The sequence below is a fragment of the Geotrypetes seraphini genome, chromosome 7 (assembly GCF_902459505.1).
Source record: "Geotrypetes seraphini chromosome 7, aGeoSer1.1, whole genome shotgun sequence".
In the NCBI taxonomy this organism is placed as follows: Eukaryota; Metazoa; Chordata; class Amphibia; order Gymnophiona; family Dermophiidae; genus Geotrypetes; species Geotrypetes seraphini.
Window position 1 is genome coordinate 17,826,896 of NC_047090.1, and position 23,452 is coordinate 17,850,347.

Sequence of the window (23,452 nt, forward strand, 5' to 3'; positions counted from 1 at the left end):
TTGCAATTGTGAAAAATCAAGCAGATTTCCATTAGAGATAACGTCATTTAATGTCCGAATACCTGCCTGCATCCAATTCTTCCAAGCGATCCCAGCACCGCCTATTTGAATCTTGGAGTTTAACCATAAGGACTGCAAAGTAGACTTTATTATGGGAACATCTGTTAACTTATCAATAAATTTAATTGTTTTCCATGTGTCCAATAAAATCACATTATCCTTAGCATACCTAGATATTTTAATACTTAATATATGAGACAGTCTCATCGGGGACATGATTTTCCAAACAAGATATAGCCAGTCTGGATAATGTTCTAAGAGCTCAGAGAGGATCCAATACATACCTTGATGCATTATATAGGCTTGATGATACCTATAAAAATTGGGAAAATTTACCCCACCCTCCGCAATTGGTTTTTGTAGAGATACTAAAGCAATTCTTGCTTTCTTCCCTAGCCAAATAAATTTTGTCAATATAATATTTAACTTTTTGTAAAAGGACCCTTGAAAATAAATTGGTAACATACCCAGTTGGTAACAAATTACCGGCAAGATCATCATTTTGACCGTTTGAACTCTCCCCCACCAAGACAAGTGTAAAGGGTTCCATTGCTCACACATATCAGGATCAACTGAATAATGGTTGTATAACAGGTACTATAGCAGAATCATTAACTATTGTTTTGTCAAAGCCAAATAAAGATCCCTTGTTGGTTGCTAATTATAGGCCGATTTCTTTGATTAATGTAGATGGGAAAATATTAGCAAAATTATTAGCTTTACGCTTGGCCAAGGCTCTTCCTTATATTATTGGGGTCCACCAAACAGGGTTTGTTGTTCATAGACATTCTTCAAATAATACAAGATTGGCTTTTCATATGCTAAATTTGACAAAAAAAAAAATGGATGATCCGGCCTTTTCTGTTTCTTTAGATGCAGAGAAGGCTTTTGATCGAGTAGAATGGTCCTTTATGTATCAGGCTATAGAATGGTTTGGTATTGGTTCTGGATTTATACAAATGATTCAAACCTTGTATTGCTCTCCTTTTGCTAGATTGTACATTAATAATACTTTTTCAGAGCAGTTTCGCTTGGAAAGGGGAGTGAGACAGGGATGTCCGTTATCTCCTTTGCTGTTTGATATTGTTTTGGAACCCTTACTGTTGGCTATTAAAAAAATTATTTAAAAAAATATAATCAAGATAAAGAGATTAACAAGTATTACAGAAATAAATGAATAATGAAAAAATAAATATAAGGAGTTTTTGTCAATGACTATGATCCAATTTTGGCATTTCTGCTGAATTATGTGACACGGATCAACAGTGCAAGAGGCTCCATATTCTGAGGCTTTTTTCCCCTTAAATCAAATTAAACTAAACTAAACTAAATCAAATTAATTAAACCAACAAAAACAGAAATACTGTTAAATCTGCTTTGGAGTAAATTAATAAGGAACGGTACTGCTCACTAGTGAAGTTATATATTTGGATTAGGTATTGTTCATTGGACCACTAGGTCAGACACCATCAACTTATGGCCATTTGACAGACACAGAGCCCAGAGCCTAGTATCCCTGGCCTCTTTCACTTTTGGGTGGGAAACCAATCACTGAGAGATGGAGATGATCTCCCCTAATCACTCTTCTAAAACCTAGATGTCCTACTCCCACATCCATCTTTTTGAATATAGATATTCAATCCACTTCTCAATATTGTGGAATAAATGTCTATTTTGGGGGAGATTCCCCCTAGTCTCATCCACAACATGCCCCTTGGCATTTGTTTTAAACATCCATATCCCAGTTTTATAAAATCAGAATTTAGATAATAATGCACGGTAGACCTTTAAGTGATGGTTTATAGACGTCCAAATTGCGAATGTGTCTAAAATAAGCACCATACATAGTAGTCATTCTGCATTGTTGGTATGCTAAATGTGGTATTCTAATTCTCTAATTGTTCCAATACTCCATTTATATATCTGCTGGGTGTAATGCCAACTATGACCCAACCACTCCTGCCAGAAAATTCATTAATGAACTCTTACATTATAAGAAAAAGGGGGTCTCAGAAGCCACAGGGCAAATCTTAGCTATGAAGGGGAGCTTTGCCTTCTCAGTGACTCCCCACCCCATGCTTCTATCATTGGCCGGATAAACCTCTTTCTTATGTATTGTAAAGTTCACAAATACTGGCTAATAACTAAGCAGTAAAGTACCAGCTTAAATCACAATGAAAAAAGAAAAGAAGTCTTATCGTTTAGATGCTTCACTGGATACTGCTTGTTTCTCTGTTGTTTTTCTATCTTAGTGCAGACTGTGTTTGCAGCAGGATACACTCCCTGCTCTATTGTGCTGACGCTCTCTAATATTGCAGAGCTCTGATGAAATGATTTATATCATGAAATGTTGGCCATCGTTGGGGCGCCTCAGCCAATCAGGGACTTCCTTAGGGAGGAATCTAAGGAAGTCCCTGATTGGCCAAGGGAGGAGCCTCAGCCAATCAGGGCCTTAGGCCCCTCCCCATGCATCACATGATATACTGGGGCGTGGCCTAAGGCCCTATTGCATAGTGGCCCGGGAGAGCAGCAGGAGAACTTTGCGCTTCCTCCTGCTCCTGAAGACTTGATATCACGGAGGCCTAGGGAGCAGGAGGGACCGGACAACCCTCCTGCTCCCAACTATTTTAAAGGTACGGGGAGGGAGGGAGGTGGGTGCAGGCAGGCTGGCAGGCTCGACCAGTGGTGGGCCGGTCAGGGGTGTGCCGGAGGTGGGAGGCCTACTGAGCAGGAGGGACTGAACACCCCTCCTGCTCCCAACTTTTTGGTGCTGAGGGTGGGCCGTGTTAGGAGGGGTTGAGGGCGAGGGCCGTGCTGGGAGGGGTGGGGTGAGTGCTGTGCTGCAGTGCTGCAGTGTTTTTTTGTTTATTTTTTTAAGCGCTTATGGCAGTGCTTTTTTTCTTCAGGGGGGGGGCGCATTTGTGTGTTGGGGGCACATTTTTTTTGACAGGCCTGCCTGTCTTTTATTAATTTTTTTATGGGGCAGATATTTTGTGTGTGTAACACATGCAAAATATCTGTGCTATGGGAAAAAAAAATGAATAAAAAAGACAGGCAGGCCTGTCAAAAAATCTGCAGACCTGTCGGTAACTCAGTTACCGACAGGTCTGTAGCAGTCGGGTTTGCCAATAGTAAAACCCGATTCAAAATAGCCAAGCAATTATTAGTGAATCAATCGCTTGGCTATTTTGCATGGGGTTGTACTAATTTGTATGGGAGGATCAGGATCGGATCGCTGCAGGTGTTGGAGGGAAATCTGGTCGTAAAGGGCTCACAAACTGATCGGTACACGATCGGTTTGCTTTGTGAATCTAGCCCTTTGTGCCCAAAGTAGGCTGTAGTGCCCAAAATAGGCTGTAGTTTTACGTTCTACTCTATAAATGGCGCCAACTCAGAATGAGATTTATAGAATAGTGCTCAGATTAGAGGTCTGCACGGGAACGGGTATTGCGGGAATCCTGCGGGTCCCCCCCAGCCCATGGGACTCCCACGGGGATGCCCCCCGGCCCGCAGGACTCCCATGGGGTTGGAAACAGGATTCCATTTACTGAGCCCTACCTAAATTCTGGTGATGCAGCTGAGAGAAAAGTCCGGCGCCGTGGCGGAAACAGCCATGCTGAGCAGTGAGCTCAGCACGTACACAGCTGAAAGCCTTTCTTGCTGATTGGTCCGGCGGCAGGGTGGGGCGGGATCAGCAAGCAAGGTTCTCAGCTATGTACGTGCTGCCTGTTTACTCTATGGCTGCAGGTCTCCTTTCTCTGGGGCACCAGACCTCCCTCACACAAAGGCTGAGAATGCAGAGTTGGTTCCGTTCTCAGTAGGGGATGCCTCAGTAGGCCAGACTGCATCACGGCACTGGCTCACCGCTCAGCCACTGGGAATCCAGATTCGGTTCTGTTCTGGGGGAGGGATACTTGGGTGAGGGGAGGGGAAGGGGGGCTTGATTACGCCATCGTGCTGGCTCACCACTCTGCCGGCAAAAGCATGGAGTCTGTCCTATTCTAGGGGGAGAAAACCTAGCAGGGACCTGGCTGCACCACAATACTGGCTTCTAGAAGACACAATGGACAAGGGAGGGGGGGCTAGCCACATGTGGCACCATTTGGACCCAAGTAGACTTGCACAGCCATTCTGATGATGACCTGAGGTCCCTTTCTCTCCAGCATCTTCCCTCTCCTCATATGCCCTCTCTCTTTCTCCTTTCCATCCAGCATCTGCCCCTCTCTCTTGCTTCTGCTCAGCATCTGATCTGTCTCCTCTCTTCCTCCTTTCTGCCCCCCTGTCACATCCATCATCCACCCTTTTCTCTCCCCCTTCCATCCAGCATCTGCCCATCTTTCCCCCCTTTCACCCCAGCATCTGATGCATTTCTCTTTTTCTCCCTTCTATTCAATGTCTGCCCCATCTTTCTCTTTCCTCCCTTCCATCCGCATCCTCCCCCTCTCCTCCCGTCCATTCAATGTCTTCCTCCCCTCCTTTTCTTTACATTCATCATCTGACTTTTTCTCTCTCCCCAAGCATTCCAGCTTGTCTGTTAACTTTCTCCTTTCATCCAGTGTGTCTGATCCCTCCTCCTTTCTCTCTACAGTCTGTCTCCTCTTACCTCCTACATCCAGTATCTACCCCCTCCCTCCTGACACCTTAGTCACTGCCAGACTGACACAAAGCCTTCCCTCCGACGTCAGCTCTGACTTCGGGGGAAGACTTCCGGGTCTGCTACATAAGGCGTGCTGCAGGCTGCCTCCAACCCCTGCTGTTATCTGGACTTGAATGAAGGAGTGGGAGGGAGTGCATTTTTGGACACAGAAGACATGAACTGGGGAGAGAGGGAGGGAAAGAGATGCTGAGGTGAGGAAGGGAATAGAAAGTGAGCGGGAAAGAGAGATGGTTGTGTACACATGGGGAATGGAAGAGGAGAATTTTTGGTCTTAGGGAGGGAGTGAGGTACAGAATATGATAGAGAAGAGAAAGATGAGAGTGAGAAATGTGGTGGCAAGGGAACAGTGGGACAGATTGAAAGGGATGTAAAAGGGAGGAATGTTGGTCAAGGTGAAGGGAATGGAGGGAGAGATGTTGGACAAGTGGTGAAGGGAATGGAGGGAGAGATGTGGCATGGTGCTGGAGAGGGGTGATAGAACAGAAAGAGAAATGTTAAGCATGGAGCTGGTGGGCAGGCACAAAAGATGAGAAAGGGATAAATGCTGGGCCATGGTAGGAGGAACCAATGGACAGCAACAGAAGAATTTACAGAAGCTGGGAAAGCGGAAAAAAGAAACTGGGACCAACTTGATGGAAAAATAAGTTTCCAGACAACAAAGGTAAAAAACGGAATTTATTGACTAAAATATGTTAGCTTTGGGAAATGTATATAGCAGATGTCTTTGTATTGTGTTCAAAAGAAAAGGAAATGCATTTCTGGTTTTATTTCTACAGTGTTGAAGTACTTGCTGACCCTTGCTGTGGCTGGTGGGGATCCCCAAGCACCGCCAGCAGAGGACCTCCTCTAGAGATGGCCAGAACTCCCCTCCACCAAGCACAGCAGTCACTGGCAGCATCCATAAGCCACTGAGGTGCCAACATCTGTGACTCAGGGATGCTACTGCTGCCTGTCAAGCTTGGCAAAAGGGACCCCCGGCCAACTGCAGAGGAAGTCCTCAGCTGAAAGCTTGGGGGTCCTCTCATCAGCTGAGTATTTCTATTTTATATTTACATTAGAGGCTCTGGCAAAAACCCATTTACAAAGTATGTATTCTTCCCAATTAATATTTCCAAATTAATAAAGTGTCTTTCCTTTAATCCAGAGCCTTTAATTCAGTAGCATAATTAAATGAAATAACTATTTCTGAAGTTTATAGGGTCAGGCGAGGAAGAAGGGGATTCCTCGTGGGGATGGGTGGGGACAGAGGGATTCCTCATGGGGATGGGTGGAGACGGAGTGATTCCTCTCGGGGATGGGTGGGATTTCTATCCCCGCGCAACTCTCTAACTCAGAGCTCTCTTTTTTTATGCCCAAATTTGGGTGTCATTTGCATAATTTAGTCCTTACTGGCTCTTGGTAGAACTGTAAGTTCTTCTGAATACCAGCCCATATGATACTACAACCTAGGGCTACAACGTCACATATCAATCAGCAGCTGGGCTATACTCATGTTAATAGATAAGGATTCTTGTACCCTTACAAACATTCCTTTTGATGCAAAATGGATGGGAAATATTGAAAAATTGATCCCAATATCCTCCAATAGTCTTAACAATGGAAGCAAAATCAGAAAAAGTACTACATTTTTATCCAAGTTAAAGTTAGCAGCCTGAACAAACATGGTTTGGAGGAGTTGGAAGAAACAAGGTTTTCTTAATATCCAGCTGCTCTGGAAAGCCTGAAGCTGTGGAAGAGGAGAAAGCAATGAAGTCAACTAATGCTGCCTAACCCGCCTCCAGCAGCTCTGCAGCTGAACAGGATGGACCAACAGGAGGATGGCAGCTTTCCCTGCAGGTAGCTGGGCCAAGTTCTCAGCATGGGCCTCACACTGCAGCACAGTCCAGCTGGCCCCCTGAATAGCACAGCAGAATGCAATAAACCAATGGACCTAAATATCTTCATGGGGACTGAATAACGAAGAAGTCATGTAAGAGGACATTAGTTTTTGAGAGAAAGCAGCTTCTACCACTTGCTGCCTCCTGGGGAAATAAATGTGACTTGATGCATTTTAACCACTCAAAGTAACTCTCATGTGTATCAGTGTATGCTTTTGTCTTTACATGCAGCTGGAGGTTTCAAAAACTGGAACTTAGATCCTAAGGTGATAAGTTCCATGGAGAATTAATGGCTTTCTTATTTTTTTTCACATAACTCCTCTTCCTCATCATTGGGTCAATCTGATGCCACAGGTGCCCACCCGGACAGCAAAATCCAGAGGCAGCTTTAAAATGATGAAGCCTAAAATACTGTTCAGCTTATAATCCTCCACAGGGCAGGAGACCTATTCGTATTAATACTGCAGAGCGTAGGTGTCACTCAATTAAGTTAAAAAGGAAAGAGGTTTAGGCTCACAGTATTACCATATATACTAGAATATAAACTGGGATTTTGGGGCCAAAAAATTGGCCCAAAAATGGGGGTCCCGGTTTATATTCGGGCCAGCGCCCCCTTCCTAGACTTATTGCAGGTTGCTGGAAGTTCTGGTTTCTTCAGCCACTGAGCAGCACCAAGTAGGAGCTGCTTTGGAGCTGCTGCTCGGCACTGAGCGGCTTCCTGACTGACTCCCACAAATTCTGGCGAGCAGCAGCACCAAAGCATGTACTTGCTCGGTGTCTCTCAGTGGCTGAAGAACTCGTGGCGGATGCAGCAGTGACCGACCAACTGGGTTAGCAGCGGGGCAGGAGTGTGGAAAGATCGCTACTGCCCGCTGCTGCACCTCTGGACTACCAGGGATCGCAGTGCAGATATGACGGACAGGGCAGGTGCACAGCCTGGGAAGGAGGGAAGGAAGGGGGCTTGATGCAGAGCCTGACAGGGGAAGGGAGGGAAGGGGACTGGTGCAGAGCCTGACAGGGAAAGGGAGGGAAGGGGACTGGGTGCAGAGCCTGACAGGGAAGGGAGGGGAGGAGAGGGAGAGAAGGAAGGGGGCTGGGTACAGAGCCTGAAAGGGGAGGGAGGGAAGGGGGTTGGGTGCAGATCCTGGCAGTGCAGTGCACTTGAATATTAAGCCATCCGACTTGTATTCAAGGCAACCATTTTTCCTCCTTTTGGGGGGAAAATGGGGGTCTCGACTTATATTCAGATCGACTTATATTTGAGTATATATGGTATTAATAGCAAATATGTTTTAAATTTTAGAATTGCACACACAAACATAGGCTAAAGTAAGCACATACTTTTTCGCTGTGTGGGCTTCAGCAAGATTTCCACTTTGAAAATTACCCCAGGTTATATTAACATCTGCTCTTCAACATGTACAGATTTACAGGATTAATTTATCACTAATAAAATCCTAAGCTTGCATGCGCACTCCTACCTGCGTGTTCCGTAATCCGTAGCTCCGTGGCCGGCAGAATGTTAGAGTACGGTATGTGCACCTGGACGTTCGGTGCACGTGCGTGTGGACATTCAGGGCACGTGCGCACATTCGGATCCGACATCGGGGAGAGAAGGAGGTGGCGGCAACCAAGCTACGGAGCTGGGGAGGGAAGGCCACAACCACTGCCGCTCCCTGGTCGCACGGCCTTCTCCTCTGCCTCCACTCTCCACTGTGGGTCAGAGTACCGTTGCAGTTCGTAGGAGCTGTGATCTCTGCCCGCCCGGCGGCGAACCAACGGGTCGAGGATGAGGATTTGTTTATTCGCTACCATGGCTCTGGAGGCTGGTGGCGCTGCTGCAGAGACGGGGGTGGGGTGGGGTAGGTTGGGGGCAGCCAAAGGAAGGGGAGCAGGGCGCAGGCGGGAACGGGAGGGAGGGAAAGAGACAGACACACAGACAGCGGCCAAGAAGAGAGAGAGAGAAAGAGACAGAAAGACAGACAGCGGCCAAGGAGAGAGAGGGACAGAAAGACAAACATACAGCAGCCAACGAGAGAGAAGAGACAGAAAGACAGACATACAGCGGCCAACGAGAGAAAGAGACAGAAACAGAAAGACACACAGACAGCGGCCAAGGAAAGAGAGAGACAGAAAGTCAGACTGACAGCGGCCAACGAGAGAGAGAGAAAGACACCAGACAGCGACCAACGAGAGAGAGAGAAAGACAGACAGCAACCAAGGAGAGAGAGAGAGACAAAAAGACAGACATACAGCGGCCAATGAGAGAGAGAGACAGAAAGACAGCGGTCAACGAGAGAGAGACAGACAGAAAGACACACAGACAGCGGCCAAGGAGCGAGAGACAGAAAGACACACAGACAGCTGTCAATGAGAGAGAGAGAAAGAGACAGAAAGACAGACAGTGACCAAGGAGAGAGAGACAGAAAGACAGACAGCAGCCAACGAGAGAGACAGAGACAGAAAGACACACAGACAGCGGCCAAGGGAAGAGAGAAAGACAAAAAGACAGACAGCGGCCAACGAGAGAGACAGAGATAGAAAGACACACAAACAGCGGCCAAGGAAAGAGAGAGAGAGAGAGACAGAAAGACAGACAGTGGCCAAGGAGAGACAGAAAGACAGACATAAAGCGGCCAATAAGAGCGAGAGAGACAGAAAGACAGCGGCCAATGAGAGAGAGAGAAAGAGACAGACAGAAAGACAGTGGCCAAGGAGAGAGAGAGAAAGAGACAGAAAGACAGACAGCAGCCAAGGAGAGAGAGACAGAAAGACAGACAGACAGCGGCCAACGAGAGAGAGAGAGAAACAGACAGAAAGACAGACACACAGACAGCGGCCAAGGAGAGAGAGACACAAAGACACAAAGACAGCTGCCAATGAGAGAAAGAGACAGAAAGACACACAGACAGCGGCCAAGGAGAGAGAGAGAGACAGAAAGACAGACAGCGGCCAAGGAGAGAAAGACAGAAAGATACACAGACAGCGGCCAAGGAGAGAGAGAGAGAGAGACAGAAAGACAGACAGACAGCGGCCAACGAGAGAAAGAGACAGAAAGACAGACACACAGACAGTGACCAAGGAGAGAGAGAGAGAGAGAGAGACAGAAAGACAGACAGCAGCCAACAAGAGGGACAGAGACAGAAAGACACACATACAGCGACCAAGGAGAGAGAAACAGAGAAAGACAGAAAGACACACAGACAGCGGCCAAGGAGAGAGAGAGAGAGAGAGACAGAAAGACACACAGACAGCGGCCAAAGAGAGAGAGACAGAAAGACAGCGGCCAGCGAGAGAGAGAGAGAACTAGACAGAAAGACAGACAGACACACAGACAGCGGCCAAGGAGCGAGAGAGAGAAAGTGACAGAAAAATAGACAGCGGCCAAGGAGAGAGAGACAGAAAGACAGACATACAGCAGCCAATGAGAGAGAGACAGAGACAGAAAGACACACAGACAGCGGCCAAGGAGAGAGAGACAGACAGACAGAAAGTCAGACAAACAGCGGCCAACGAGAGAGAGACAGAAAGACACACAGACAGCGGCCAACAAGAGAGAGAAATAAAGACAGAAAGACACACAGACAGCAGCCAAGGAGAGACAGACAGACAGCGGCCAAGGATATAGAAAGAATGAGACAGAAAGACAGACAGACAGCGGCCAAGGATATAGAGAGAATGAGACAGAAAGACAGACAGACCGCGGCAAAGGAGAGAGAGAAAGAGACAGAAAGACAGACAGACCGCGGCCAAGGAGAGAGAGAGAGAGAAAGAGACAGACAAACAGACAGATAGCAGCCAAGGAGAGCGAGACAGAAAGACAGACACACAAAGAAAGCGACAGAGGGAGACAGAAAGACAGCGACCAAGGGGAGACACAGAAAGAAAGACAGACAGCGGCCAAAGAGAGCGACAGAAAGAAAGACAGACAGCTGCAAGGAGAGAGAGAGAGAGAGAGAGAGAGAGACAGAAAGACAGACAGACACACAGACAGTGGTCAAGGAGAGACACAGAAAGAAAGAAAAACAGACAGCGGCCAAAGAGAGAGAGAGACAGAAAGAAAGACAGACAGGCACATCTATTCTAGCACCCGTTAATGTAACGGGCTTAAAGACTAGTGTGTAAATATATGAATATTTTCAAACGACAACCATGCCCCCCATGAATGCCTCTGCTCAATTCAGGTAAAATTACCCACAACAAGCTGTACCGCATGTAACCACATGCATATCAGTAAGTAACTTTATATAAGGCTATTTCTGCACATAAAACACTCTTACCTGCAGAAATGGTTTCGGAAATTATTCTGTAAGTAAGCTTTAATGCGCTTCCACAAAGAGCAAACTGGAAACTCATTTGTATGGCTTCTGATTTTAGATTTTAATTTAGACACAATAAAATTCCCTGATGCAACAAGTAGTAAACAGGTGTTTACTAGATAAAAACACTGGCCCACATTCTATAAAAGACACCTAAAGTTTGGTGCCTAACTTTAATGATTTAAAAAGCTTAATTGGCTTAACTTAAAATTAATTGGTCAGTAGGTGCCTAACTTGATAGGCACCAAGTCCAAGGCGCTTACCAGAAAGTGGGCAAGGTTATGGGTGGATCTTGGGTATGTTTTGCATGTAGATGCCTATATTGGATTTAGGCACTGGTATTTAGGCCAAGAAAACCTTGGCATACTCAAACTGAGGTCGCCTAAGGTTTTGATGTCTAACAGCGCCTAATGATTCTATAAACAGCTCCTAACTTATGACTGGCATGTGCTATGTGCCACATAAGAACCTAAGAACATAAGATTTGCTGCTGCTGGGTCAGACGCCCAGTTATGAATGGACCATATAGATCAGTGTTTCTCAACCTATGGTACGTGTGTCTCAGGGGACACGTGGGCCACCTGTTGGGGGGCTATGCAGGCTGGCCACCTACTGGGATCTCTCCCTGCCTGTACCTCCCCTAAAGCCACTGCTGCTGAAGCCGCCACCACCGATTTTTCCCTGCCCAATTCCTGAAGCCGACCCTGCCACCCGACATGCTCAATTCTGATGTCAGAGAAAAGGTTCCAGGCCAGCCTCTTTCTGCTTCCTGCATGCTTCCTCTCCTCCAGACCTCATTCCATTCCCCAACCAACATCTCGCTCTGTCCCTCCATGAGTCCAACTTTTTCTTCCTCTCTCCCTGCCCCACTCCCCGAAGCCGACCCTGCCACCAAATAAACTGCATTCACCCCCAACTTTTTCCTGTCTTCCTGCCTGCCCCCCCTGCTGAAGCCACCGCTGATTCCTCCATGCCCCACCCCCGAAGCCGACCCTGCCACCCGACACACTGATGTATATTTTAGGCTCCTGAGGCAAGCCATAGAGGCCAAAACACGTACATGTTGAGCCACTGCACAACACTCTGTGATTTGATCAATAAAATTGCACACCAACAATCTTCTGGACCTCCACTGTTGTTTGTTGGTTTTTGACTTTTAAATTATGCCCACAAAGTAGAACTACTATAATCTATAAGATCAGGAAAAGTACTAGAATACGAGAATTCCAAAATATTATGTTTCCAAGATTATTCTAACACAGTATCACAAGCCCAAAGAGCCTTTGTTCTTCTTTGTTCAAGATTAATCATAAGAACATAAGAATTGTTGCTGCTGGGTCAGACCAGGGGTCCATCGTGCCCAGCAGTCTGCTTCTGCGGTGGCCCTTAGGTCAAAGGCCAGTGCCCTAATTGAGTCTAGCCTTACCTGAATATGTTCTGGTTCAGCAGGAACTTGTCTAACTTTGTCTTGAATCCCTGGAGGGTGTTTTCCCCTATAACAGCCTCCAGAAGAGCGTTCTAGCTTTCTACCACTGTCTGGGTGAAGAAGAACTTCCTTACGTTTGTACGGAATCTATCTCCTTTTAACTTTAGAGAGTGCCCTCTCATTCTCTTTACCTTGGAGAGGGTAAACAATCTGTCTTTATCTACTAAGTCTGTTCCCTTCATTATCTTGAATGTTTCGATCATGTCCCCTCTCAGTCTCCTCTTTTCAAGGGAGAAGAGGCCCATTTTCTCTAATCTCTCACTGTACGGCAAATCTTCCAGCCCCTTAACCATTTTAGTCGCTCTTATACCCCCGACTAGAGAATGACACGGTGGTTGATACCCACGGCTAGCCGCAGGGAGCCACAGGTACTCTGCCAAAACGGGGAGCAAGAAAATAGTAGTCGCCGCAAGGACAAGGCCATTCACTGCCCCGTGGAGCGGTCCGAAGCTGGGAAATAGGGAGAGCTTGGGGCGGCAGCAGTGGCTTGGGGCGGCAGCAGTTGGGGCGGCAGCTTGGGGCGGCAGCAGCGGCAGCAGTGGCTTTGAGGCCTGTTTCCCGATGGCGGCAGCAGTTGCTTAGGGGAGGGCAGGGAGAAAGAAAGAAAGGGGGCAGGCAGGGAGACATAAGGAAAGAAGGGAAACAGAAAAAAAGAAAGGAGACATGAAGAGAGAAAAAAAGAAAGTGAGGCAGGGAGAAAGAAAGGGCAGAGAGAGAGAGAAGAAAAAAAAGTTTGGGGAGGGAATGAGGTGGAGGAGAGGAAGCATACAGGCTGAAAGAAGGGAAGAAAGATTGGATGCACAGTCAGAAGAAGAAAGTGCAACCAGAGACTCATGAAATCACCAGACAACAAAGGTAGGAAAAATGATTTTATTTTCAATTTAGTGATCAAAATGTGTCTGAATTTATATCTGCTGTCTATATTTTGCACTATGGCCCCCTTTTACTAAACCGCAATAGCGTTTTTTAGCGCAGGGAGCAGCGCATTCAGCGCTAAAAGCTGCTATTGTGGTTTAGTAAAAAGGGAGGGGGGAGTATTTGCCTATTTTTGTATGGTTGTTACTGAGGTGACAGTGCATAGAGTCATCTGCCTTGACCTCTTTGAAGGAATAATTAACATTTTCTCAGCGTAGTGTACTTTGTGTTTTTTTTAAATTTCATTGTTGGTAGATCATTTTTGACTTGGTCATTTTAAAAGTAGCTCGCAAGCCCAAAAAGTGTGGGCACCCATAGTGGCGTACCTAGCATATATGACACCCGGGGCCCATCATTTTTTGGCACCTTCCCTATCTGTACGAAAAACATGTAGAAGTCCAAAGGTGCTGTTTCCGATAAAGCTGATAATAGTGGTATTTCCACATAAATGCTTTTTTCGATACTGGCTTGGGTTGAGGCTAACTCAAATAGATTTTGTTCTTTTTTTTCTTTTCACATTTTTCTTTATTCATTTTTTAAAACTTACTATAAGTGCAACAGCATATAACCTCATTTTATACTTAAATATATCACTTAATAGCCTATTAAAATCTAAACAGGTCCCATATCCCTCCCCCATATTCAATAACATTCTTCACACATAAGAAAACATATAATAACCCCACATTATTTGCACTCAAAAGAAAGCCAAAATATCCTCCCACCCCCCTTTTAAGGGGAAAAATGCATTCTTCAGAGCCGTGGTGTACAAAAGCCATGGTGGGTTGGTTTTGGTTTTTTTTTAGAATATATCACGTTTCCTAGAATGGGCCCTTCTCTTCTTGGATCCTCCGGATAGCTTCTGCAATTTGTCACCTTGGGGTTTCTTTCTTTTAAAAGGCATGGGAGGTCCTTGCAGAATCTCTTGAAGCTGGGTCCTCTTTCTTTTAACAGCTCTTCTAATCACTGCCAAACCTAATCCAGCCTGCTCCACGGAATGGTTCAATTTATTTAGAATGATTGTTGCTACATGACCCATGACATCTTTGGCTATGTTTTTTTGTGGCTCCTTTCACATGTGTTTTAATAATTTCAAAACCCCTTCTCAAAAGCAGTATTGCTTTTCTGAAGAGACTATGAAATACACCACCCACCCCAGCGCCGTGCATGACCGGGGCCTCATGATATCCTGAAAGTCCATAACTTGTGCTATGTAATAATTTTTGTATGCTTTGGGATTTCTGTAATCTTTAGTCTCCAACATTTTAAAAACCAACAGTCTTCTGGGGTCGCAGGTAATGCTTAAGGATCACCTTCCCATAACGAAATGAGATGTGCCTGTTCTGATCCATCTTTATTTCAAATGTGATGGTGTCAATGTGTTGCTTGTTCACAGGGACATAGTGCGGTTTATCGTACGTTAGGGTGATAAACTTACCCCTTGACCCTGTAACTGGAACACAACGCAATAGTTGTACAAAATGGTCACCTACTAACTGGTGCTCTACAATATCTGTGTGCAAGTAAAGGGTGTTAAAACCACCCTCGATATCTGCAGGGAAATGAGAATGCTGTGTATTAACATTAGCCTTTACCCCCAAAATGGTTGCCAAATCACCCTCTGCAGAAATAACAGACTTATCCTCTGATTTTACACGAATTCTTCATGTGTTGGGGTTATATATGATTCTCGGTGCTATTGCAGGCTTATAGATGCTTCTAATGTCTTGATTCATGGTTTCCAATAATCTCCCCATGGTCGCATAATATCCTCTCTGACAACATACTTTAGGTCTTCCTTAATATTCTCCCAAGTATGTGGATATTGTATTTCAACCAACCCAACTTCCCACGGCCCCTGTACGTCCAAAGGCCTAGCTATTTGTATGATAGAATTAGAGCTGGTATGGGAAAACATATCCACCAAAGCATTGCTAGGCAGTGTGATATAAAAGCCACCATCATTCCTTTTTTTTTTCTCAGTGTTGCTTCAAAAGACAAAATCAGATGTCTTGAATCTCTGATGTCTTCACCCAACTGTTAAATTTATCAGGCCACCCCTTCCATTTCACAAAACAAATTTTGTTCCTACTTCCTCCTTTTACCTTTAGAACCTTTTTGATATGGGTCCTGTTTTGGCATGACTTTTAGTAATTCTTCAGGATAAAAAGAACCTTGTATGGCTTCGTTATCACAATCCTGTATCTTGTATGTTGTTCTCTGCCCCCTGTTTAGAACATCTTTTATTATATATATCTCATCAGTCCACATTTGCTTGTAACCTTTCTCAAATTTTCCATTAACTTTTGATATCCTCACATGGTCTCCTTTCTTTAAGAGACCCTCGATGGGGTCGCATTTGATGTTACTGCTGTAAACTGTTTTCAAAATCTGCAAAGAATTTGCAGGTATCACATCTACAGGCCTCGCCTGTATCGTTCTGTGAAAACTATAATTATAGATGTGCACGATAGCCTGCAGTACGTCTTGATAAGTAAAGGTGTTGTGAGCAGTAAAATAGCGCCACATTTTGGATTTTAAAGTCCTGTTAAACCTTTCCACTACAGCTGCTTTAACATCGCTATTGGTCACAAAATGATGAACCCCTCTTTGTTTTAATAAATTCTTCAGAGACTTATTTAAAAATTCTTTACCCTTGTCTGTTTGTAGTTTTTCAGGTGTACACCCTAAATTAAATATTGTTTCAAAGGCTTTGGCAACTTCATGACCGGTTTGTGTTTTTAACTCGCATATCTACGACCGTTAAGATGTATTTGTAACCATTGTTATAACGGGCCAAGGTAGACATGTCCACTAAGTCACTTTATCACTGCCTGTCAACTTCTGACACAATTGTTTTATTTCTTTTAAAATGGACTCTAACAGGTCTGTGTAAATTCTAAGCACTTATTTTCTGCCAATTGCTTTATCATGCTCTTTAGCAGCTTGAAATAGAGGGTTAATGCCACCATAGTTGTTTCGAATCATAATACATATGCTTCAATAAAGATTCCTTCTTCTGTACCCTGTTCCAGCCAGCTCTGTTAACCTCTCTCTAAATAAAAAAAATATGTCTTAAAAACTCTGTCTTTTAACAGGGTTTGGTTGAGTGTTCCCTCTAAGCTGAGCAGGTGTCCTCCAGCTGCATTGCTACCACTAGGGGGTGGAATATTTTCAGTCGCTAAGGACAGGTATGCTCCCTGGAGTCCTGCAGAACTTGCCTGTCCCTCACAATTGAAAAATGTGACAGTAAAACAGCACCCTCTATTGGTGAGACTGTGGGTGGAGGACTCCTGCTCAGCTTAGAGGGAACTCACTGTATGGGTTTTTATTCAGCTTGTTAAAGAAATATCCCATATCATGTGCTATTGCCCTCGTCGCACTCATAGTAGGCAGGAACATGTTCAGAAAGGGTTTTTTTTTTTCCCCATATTTAAACCCTCTCTGAGTTTATCAGCTGTCACCATGACAGCAGGAGCTGCAGCAACATTTATGATTAAACACCTTATCAGCTGTCACCATGAAAGTAGGGCTGCTACACCCCCCCCCATAAACATTAACCAGGTCTTAGCCAAGGCTCATTCTGAAGTGCCTCTTTTTTTTTTTTTAAGGCATTTGTAACTGTTTGGCTTTTGTATTTGTGAGCTGTAAAAAAATGAAAATCTTTGAAAGTGGGGGCACTGCTCTCTCTAACAATTAGGTCTTAAAACCTCTGTCTTTTAACTAAAAGGCTGTTAAAATAAAAGACACATTTTTTTTCTGTTTTATTTGCTTCTGGCCACATCATTTCCGGGGGTTAGACTAAATCTGTTTCCACTAATCATTAGAAAATGCATTTCCAGCTCATCAGAAAAGCGCATTTCCAGCACTTCATTTACCATTTCCACTGAAATCATCAGAAAGCGCATTTCTGGGCCGTTAGTTACGCTGTTTCCACTGACATCATCAGAAAGTACATTTCTGGCATGTCAGTCACATCCATTTCAGGTGACGTAGACAGGGGGGGTGGGGCATGGGCAGGGCTACCACCATTCATTTCTATGGGAGGGGTGTGGCATGGGTTGGGCCTGGGTGGGAGTGGGTGAAGTGTGGCTGGGCATGGGCAGGGCTTTGTGTGACAGTGGGTGTGGTGTGGGCAGGGCATGGGCCTGGTGAACACTGATTGGTTGATCCTTATCTCGACGCTGTCAATCATTTTGACATGAGGTGTACCCATTATACTACTCATGTCATCATGTTACAGCACCATTTAGAGAATTACGCCTTCAGGAAAGGTAGGCGTCAGAAATGTAGCCAAGAGTTTTCAAGGCTTACATTTCCAGCACCTACAGAGGCGCTTTACAGTACCTAATGTCACTTCTGGCGTTAGCCGTGCCTACAGTGGCATTAGGCATCGTAAAACGCCTCTGTAGGCGCGATTTCAGCACTGTTTTTATAGGCGCTGGTAGGTGCCTTGAAATTTCTTTTAAAAGCTTTTTTAAATGACATTTTGCAGTTAACTTAAGCGCCAGTAGAGCGCCTACCAGCACCTAGGTCAAGGTGCTTAATGACTGCAAGAAAGCAGAAACAAAAAACACGGTACCTTTAATTTTGCTTGGATTTCCCGTGCTTTTCTCCGTGCCAGCACCTGGATGTGACTTGATACCTAGGAAAAAAAACAAACAAACAAAGCAAAACTCTAGATCCATTTATTATGAACTGCAAATCTTTTATAGTACAAAAAGAATCCAGCACTAACATAAAAGTTAGAATTCATGTAGCACCTTTCATCCATAGAGAATTTTAGCATGCCTTATAATTGGCACAGCTTAGAATCATCTTAGCAGTAGAGGGTAGGGCAATATTCTTCAATATTTTGCATGAAAAGGGCCGCAGTGTGACTATGAGAAAGTTCTAAGGGCCACCAAAACATTTCAAGCTTACACATACTGCTAATTTTGTAAACTGCCTTGACCCACTTGTTCAGACAGGCAGTAAACATTAAAAAGTAATACTAAGATTTATTCTACAATACTTCAAGGATACTCACTTTATTTTGGATTGTCAACAGTAGCAAATTCAATAAATGAGATATTTAAGTAACACACTTGTTTGCAGTTGCTATATCAAGTAGACAAAATTGAAATTAATGCATTGATTGATAGGATTTGAAGAGCACTTCCGCCAACTGTTTCAGGTCTGCAATGGTCGACTTGGGGGGCCACAACTGGAGACCATTGGGGTAGGGCATGGACAGACACTGGACATGGCCTGACTAGAAAATGAGCACTGATTAGCTGATATCATTCTTATCCCACTGAGCTCTGTTAAAACAACACAACACTAATAATATAAGAATAGCCTTACTGGATCAGACTGTTAACAACAAACACATCCTGTTAAAATACATGACCAGGTCCCTCCAGGCTCCTCCTGGTCATCACTGGGTCCTCCCTGGACTTCATTCTTCAGGACCTCTCTTGACCCTTCATTAGCCCTCCAGGTCTGGTAGCTTCCTGTGCCATTTACCGGTCTCTCCACCAGTCGTCACTGGCCGCTGGTCGCTTGCCAGACCTTTGGCTAATGTCACACAACTAGCCCCTGCCTAGACCTGCAGGCGGGCTTAGCAGTGTTTTCTTCTGACCTGTCAACATGGCTTCCTCAGGAAAGAGGAAGGCCTTTCAGGTAAAACAGACCTAGGCCCCTTACCTAGTCTGCCCAGGCCACACTGAGATAAATTTATCAAGAATGGGAGACACAGTCCAGGTATTGTTAAACTCACAATTCCAGTCTTTATTTGGTAAGTGGGCTGAGCAAAATCAGGCAAAATAAAATGGTTCACACAGTTGTCAGTAATGTCCCAAAGTTCAAGTATGGCTTGCAATGTAATTCCCCTGGACTTTCTCTGGTTAAAGACAGTCCTCTTCACCAGGGTTCAAGTAAGTAGAAATGCCATGAAAAATAAATTCATACAAGACAAGAAAACTGCAAAACATGGAAGGCAAGCACAATAGCAAAACATAGACAATAAAGCCAAAGTCCCCAGCTTAACTTGTGAGGTACAGTGTCCAGCTTTCAGCCCTTGCTCTGTTCAGAGCTCCTGGTTAACAGGGCTTATCAGCAACAGCTGAGCTTTTCTATAGACCTAGCATAGCAGGCTGCTTCAGATAAGTTACTATTGTTGCAGAGGCTTTATCACAGAAACTTTACAAGTTTAAATTGACAGCTTCTCAGCAAACAAAACATCAGAACAGTCAAGGAGAAAATGGAGAGGCTTTTCCCTTCTCTGTTTAATCAAGGTCACCTGACCCCTGCTTGCAGAGAGTTATCAAGCACACAGAAGCAAACAGCAAAACCCAGTCTTGATATTTGAAAGGCAGGTTTTGTCCTCTCCTTAGTTTAGGAACTAACCTCCATTATATCCTGGTCCCAGCTGGCATCTGGAGGAAAGTCAAAAATATCCATTGCCTCCTCTCCAGCCAAGCTCTCAGCAGTGGGGCTCTGGTTAGGCAAGTCCTCTGCATTTCTATGTCCTCCCTGCCTTGAGGTTGAGGAGAGCGACTCCTCCCCTCACCTTCTTGGGCATGCTCCTGTTGATGCCTCTGCTTTCCATCTCCTGTCTCTCTCTGTCTGTGATTCAGGGCTCTGTTTTTGAGCATCTCATAGTCCCACCCCTCTCTCCTAGGAGGGGGTTGGGCTGAAAATCCCTAGGGAGAGGAACGTGGTTTCTCCTAGGCCAGTGGTCGGCAAACCGCGGCTTGCGAGCTGCATGCGGCTCTTTAGCCACTTGAGAGCGGCTCGCGGCTCAACTAGCTACAGCAGAGGTGCCCAACCTGCTACCCTTTCCCATAAAGATAAGGTGACCATACATCCTGTTTTCAACGGGACTCTCCCCTTTTTAGATCCCCTGTCCCGTTGTCTCCAAGCACAGCTTTGGGATGCCGAAATGTCCCGTTTTCAGGGACAGCGTCCCGAAGCTGTGCGTGGGGACAACTGGACAGGTGATCGCTTCCCCTCTCTCCAGTGCCAAAGCTAAAGTCTGACCCCCCCCCCTGGGACCAGCCCCCGTTGCTGCTGCCTATCGCCGCTCCAAACACCCCCCACCCCCGGTCTGCTGCTGCCCGCCACAACTAAAGAGAAGGAAGATCCAGGAGCCGGCCCTCAAACCTTCCCTACATCAATTCTGATGTTGGAGAGGAAGTTCCAGGCCAGCCAATCGCTGCCTGGCTTGCCCAGAAACTTCCTCTCTGATGTCAGAATTGATGTCGGGAAGAAGATTTGTGGGCCGGCGCCTGGACCTTCCTTCTCTTTAGTTGCGGCGAGTGGCAGCGGTGGTGGAACAGGGATGTTTGAAGCGGAGGTAGACAACAGCAGCGGGGGCTGGTCTGGGGGGTAGGCTTCAGTTTCGGCGCTGGAAGGAGGGAGGCAGGCAGGCTGGCTTTAGCGCAGCAAGGAGGGAGAGAGGTAGGATGGCTAGCTTTGGGGGTGGAACAAAGGCTGGAAGGCAGTGAAGAGGACATAGGAAGGAGCACTGGGGCACTAAGAACATGGGAAGGAGGCATTGGGGGCACTAAGGACATAGGAATGGGCACTAAGGACATGGGAAGGAGGCACTGGGGGCACTAAGGACATAGGAAGGGGCACTACGGATATAGGAAGGAGGCACCGGGTGCACTAAGGATATAGGAAGGAAGGAGGGAGGGAATAGAAAGGGAAAATTGTTGGGACTGAGTGCAGAAAGAAATAAATGAAAGAAAGGATGCACAGTCAGAAGGAAACGCAACCAGAGACTCATGAAATCACCAGGCAGCAAAGGTAGGAAAAATGATTTTATTTTCAATTGAGTGATCAAAATGTGTCTGTTTTGAGAATTTATATCTGCAATAGCGGTTTTTAGCGCAGGGAGCCTATGAGCATCGAGAGCAGCGCAGGGCATTCAGCACAACTCCCTGCACTAAAAACTGCTATTGCGGTTTAGTAAAAAGGGAGGGGGTAAAATTTGTCTATTTTTGTATAGTTGTTACTGAGGTGACATTGCATAAAGTCATCTGCCTTGACCTCTTTGAAAACCCGCGGAATATAAATGAAAATTAACATTTTCTCTGCGTACAGTGTGCTTTGTGTTTTTTAAAATTTTATTGTTGGTAGATCATTATGACTTGGCCATGAAGGTAAGGGGGGAGGGAGGGGAACTGCTGAAAGACATCTAATAATCCTTGCAGGCTTGACTGTGCAGGGAATTATTTTTGTAAAATCATGTTTTGTTATATGACTGGCATTATTTAGACTTTAATTTCTATGAATGAATAGAATGAAAATGATATAAAATTGCTTGCTTGTTTTTATGTGCATGCGCTGAAGGGAAGTGGAGAGAGAGAGGGCTGAGGACGCTGAAGGGAAATGGGGAAGAGAGAGTGGAAAGAAGACGCTGACAATTGTATATAATATTGTTTTTTTATACTTTAATATAATAAGTTCAGTATAAAACTATTCGAGGCTTGTGTGGATGGGATCAGATGGTTTGCGGGGACGGGGACCAAGCTTACGGGGACTGAGACAAATTTTTTCTAGGCTCTGCCACGAATCAATTTCGACTACGCGCGGGCAAGTGGGGTGTCAGTCGGGTTGACGTAGCCATCGTAGCGATAGTGGGTGCAGGGTACAGCTCTCAAAAGAAATCTTAATCGTTGTACTGCTGATCTATGGCTCTTTTGACTAATGAGTTTGCCTACCACTGTCCTAGGCTGATGATACTGTGGATACCTTACAGGACCAGGATTCCACTTCATAGTAAAAGTCCTAACAGGCTTATTTACTCTGGTATGGCACTTCCTGCTGAATATCCTTAAGCTCATACCCTTCCTGCTCTATCTCACTGTCTGAGGGGTAGTCAGCTATTTCTATTTCATTACTTCTAACCTGGTCAGCTCTCCTGATCAGGGACCGTGTTCTGTTTTTATTAATCACAGGGACAATGCTGGCCATGGATTTGTCACACCAATGATCTCATGGGTCTGTCATGCTGCTTCCTCTTGGGCTCCTCTGGCAGCTTCCAGTGCCATTACCAGTCCCTCTACCAGTCACTCGCCAGACCCACTCAGCCTTGGACCTTGACTCTTCTTGCTCTCCTAGTGGGGCCACCGCCAGTCCCTAAGCTACCCAGCTTCTTGGGTCCTGGATACTTCTCTACCAGTCCCTCTGTCAATCATCAAGCCTGAGCTCCTCCCTGGATTTCAGGCTATACCGAGCCCTATGGCTACTCCTTCCAGGCCCTTCTTTACCAGTCCTTCTCCGAGGACTCTTCCTGAGGAATTGCTTCCTGTCTCTCATCTACTCTCCTCATGCAGACTCTCCCATTACTCACACCCCTGGCCACTTACACATCTACCCAGCCCCTTGCCAGTCAAGTCTGGGGTACCCTCCTGGTCACCCCAAGCTCTACTGGACAGGTCATGCTTACCGAGGGTTAGGCCAGAGGCCAGCATTCCTCCCCTTGAGGAGCACCTGGCTCCCAAAGGAGCGTCTGCTTTCCTCAGCTCTTTGCTCTGGACCTGTCCTTTTCAGCACCCTACTTCACTCAGGGTGAGTGGACAGCTCCCAGGTGCCTTTACAGGATGTTATGCAAATTACCTCCTTCTTTCTGCTGCTCAGACTCCCTCTGCTAGCCAATGACAGGAACTTCACCCTGTCACAATGTCACTGAGGTATGATAGCTAATCTTTAGCTGTAAAACTGGAAAAATCAACCTATATTAAATATCAGTGGGTAAAAAATAGCAGTCATGGATCAGGAAAAAAAATTGAGAGATTTCACCCTACAGAAATATCATGAAGATATGCTCTAGCCAGCAAGTTTATTAGAAGACTTTTTCTATTTATTAAATAAAAGTATATCAAATATTTAAAAAATGATATTGGTTTAATTTTTGTTTTCATAAAAGATGGTTTGGATGTTTTGAAATAAAAGAATCTTTGGGCCTCTTTTTTACATAGTTGTACGAGTGAGTGCTGCATAGCAAATGCTCCAACACCCATTCAATCCTTATGGATGTCAGAGCATTTACTGCATTAGCTCGCACTATCAGGCTTTGAAAAAGAAAGGGTTTATGAGGTGCATGATTAAATCATGGTATTTCGTTTTCTTTGAACCTTTTCAATTA

The 23,452-nt window shown here is 45.3% G+C and overlaps 1 protein-coding gene across 1 annotated transcript in view; it reads right to left on the reverse strand.

Annotated features, from left to right (window-relative positions):
• Positions 1-23,452, reverse strand: part of TEAD4 (TEA domain transcription factor 4) — a 250,246-nt gene that overhangs the window by 97,320 nt on the left and 129,474 nt on the right. The window contains 1 exon segment of the mRNA XM_033951410.1: positions 17,897-17,959. Within this exon segment, the coding sequence (XP_033807301.1) occupies positions 17,897-17,959 (63 nt within the window).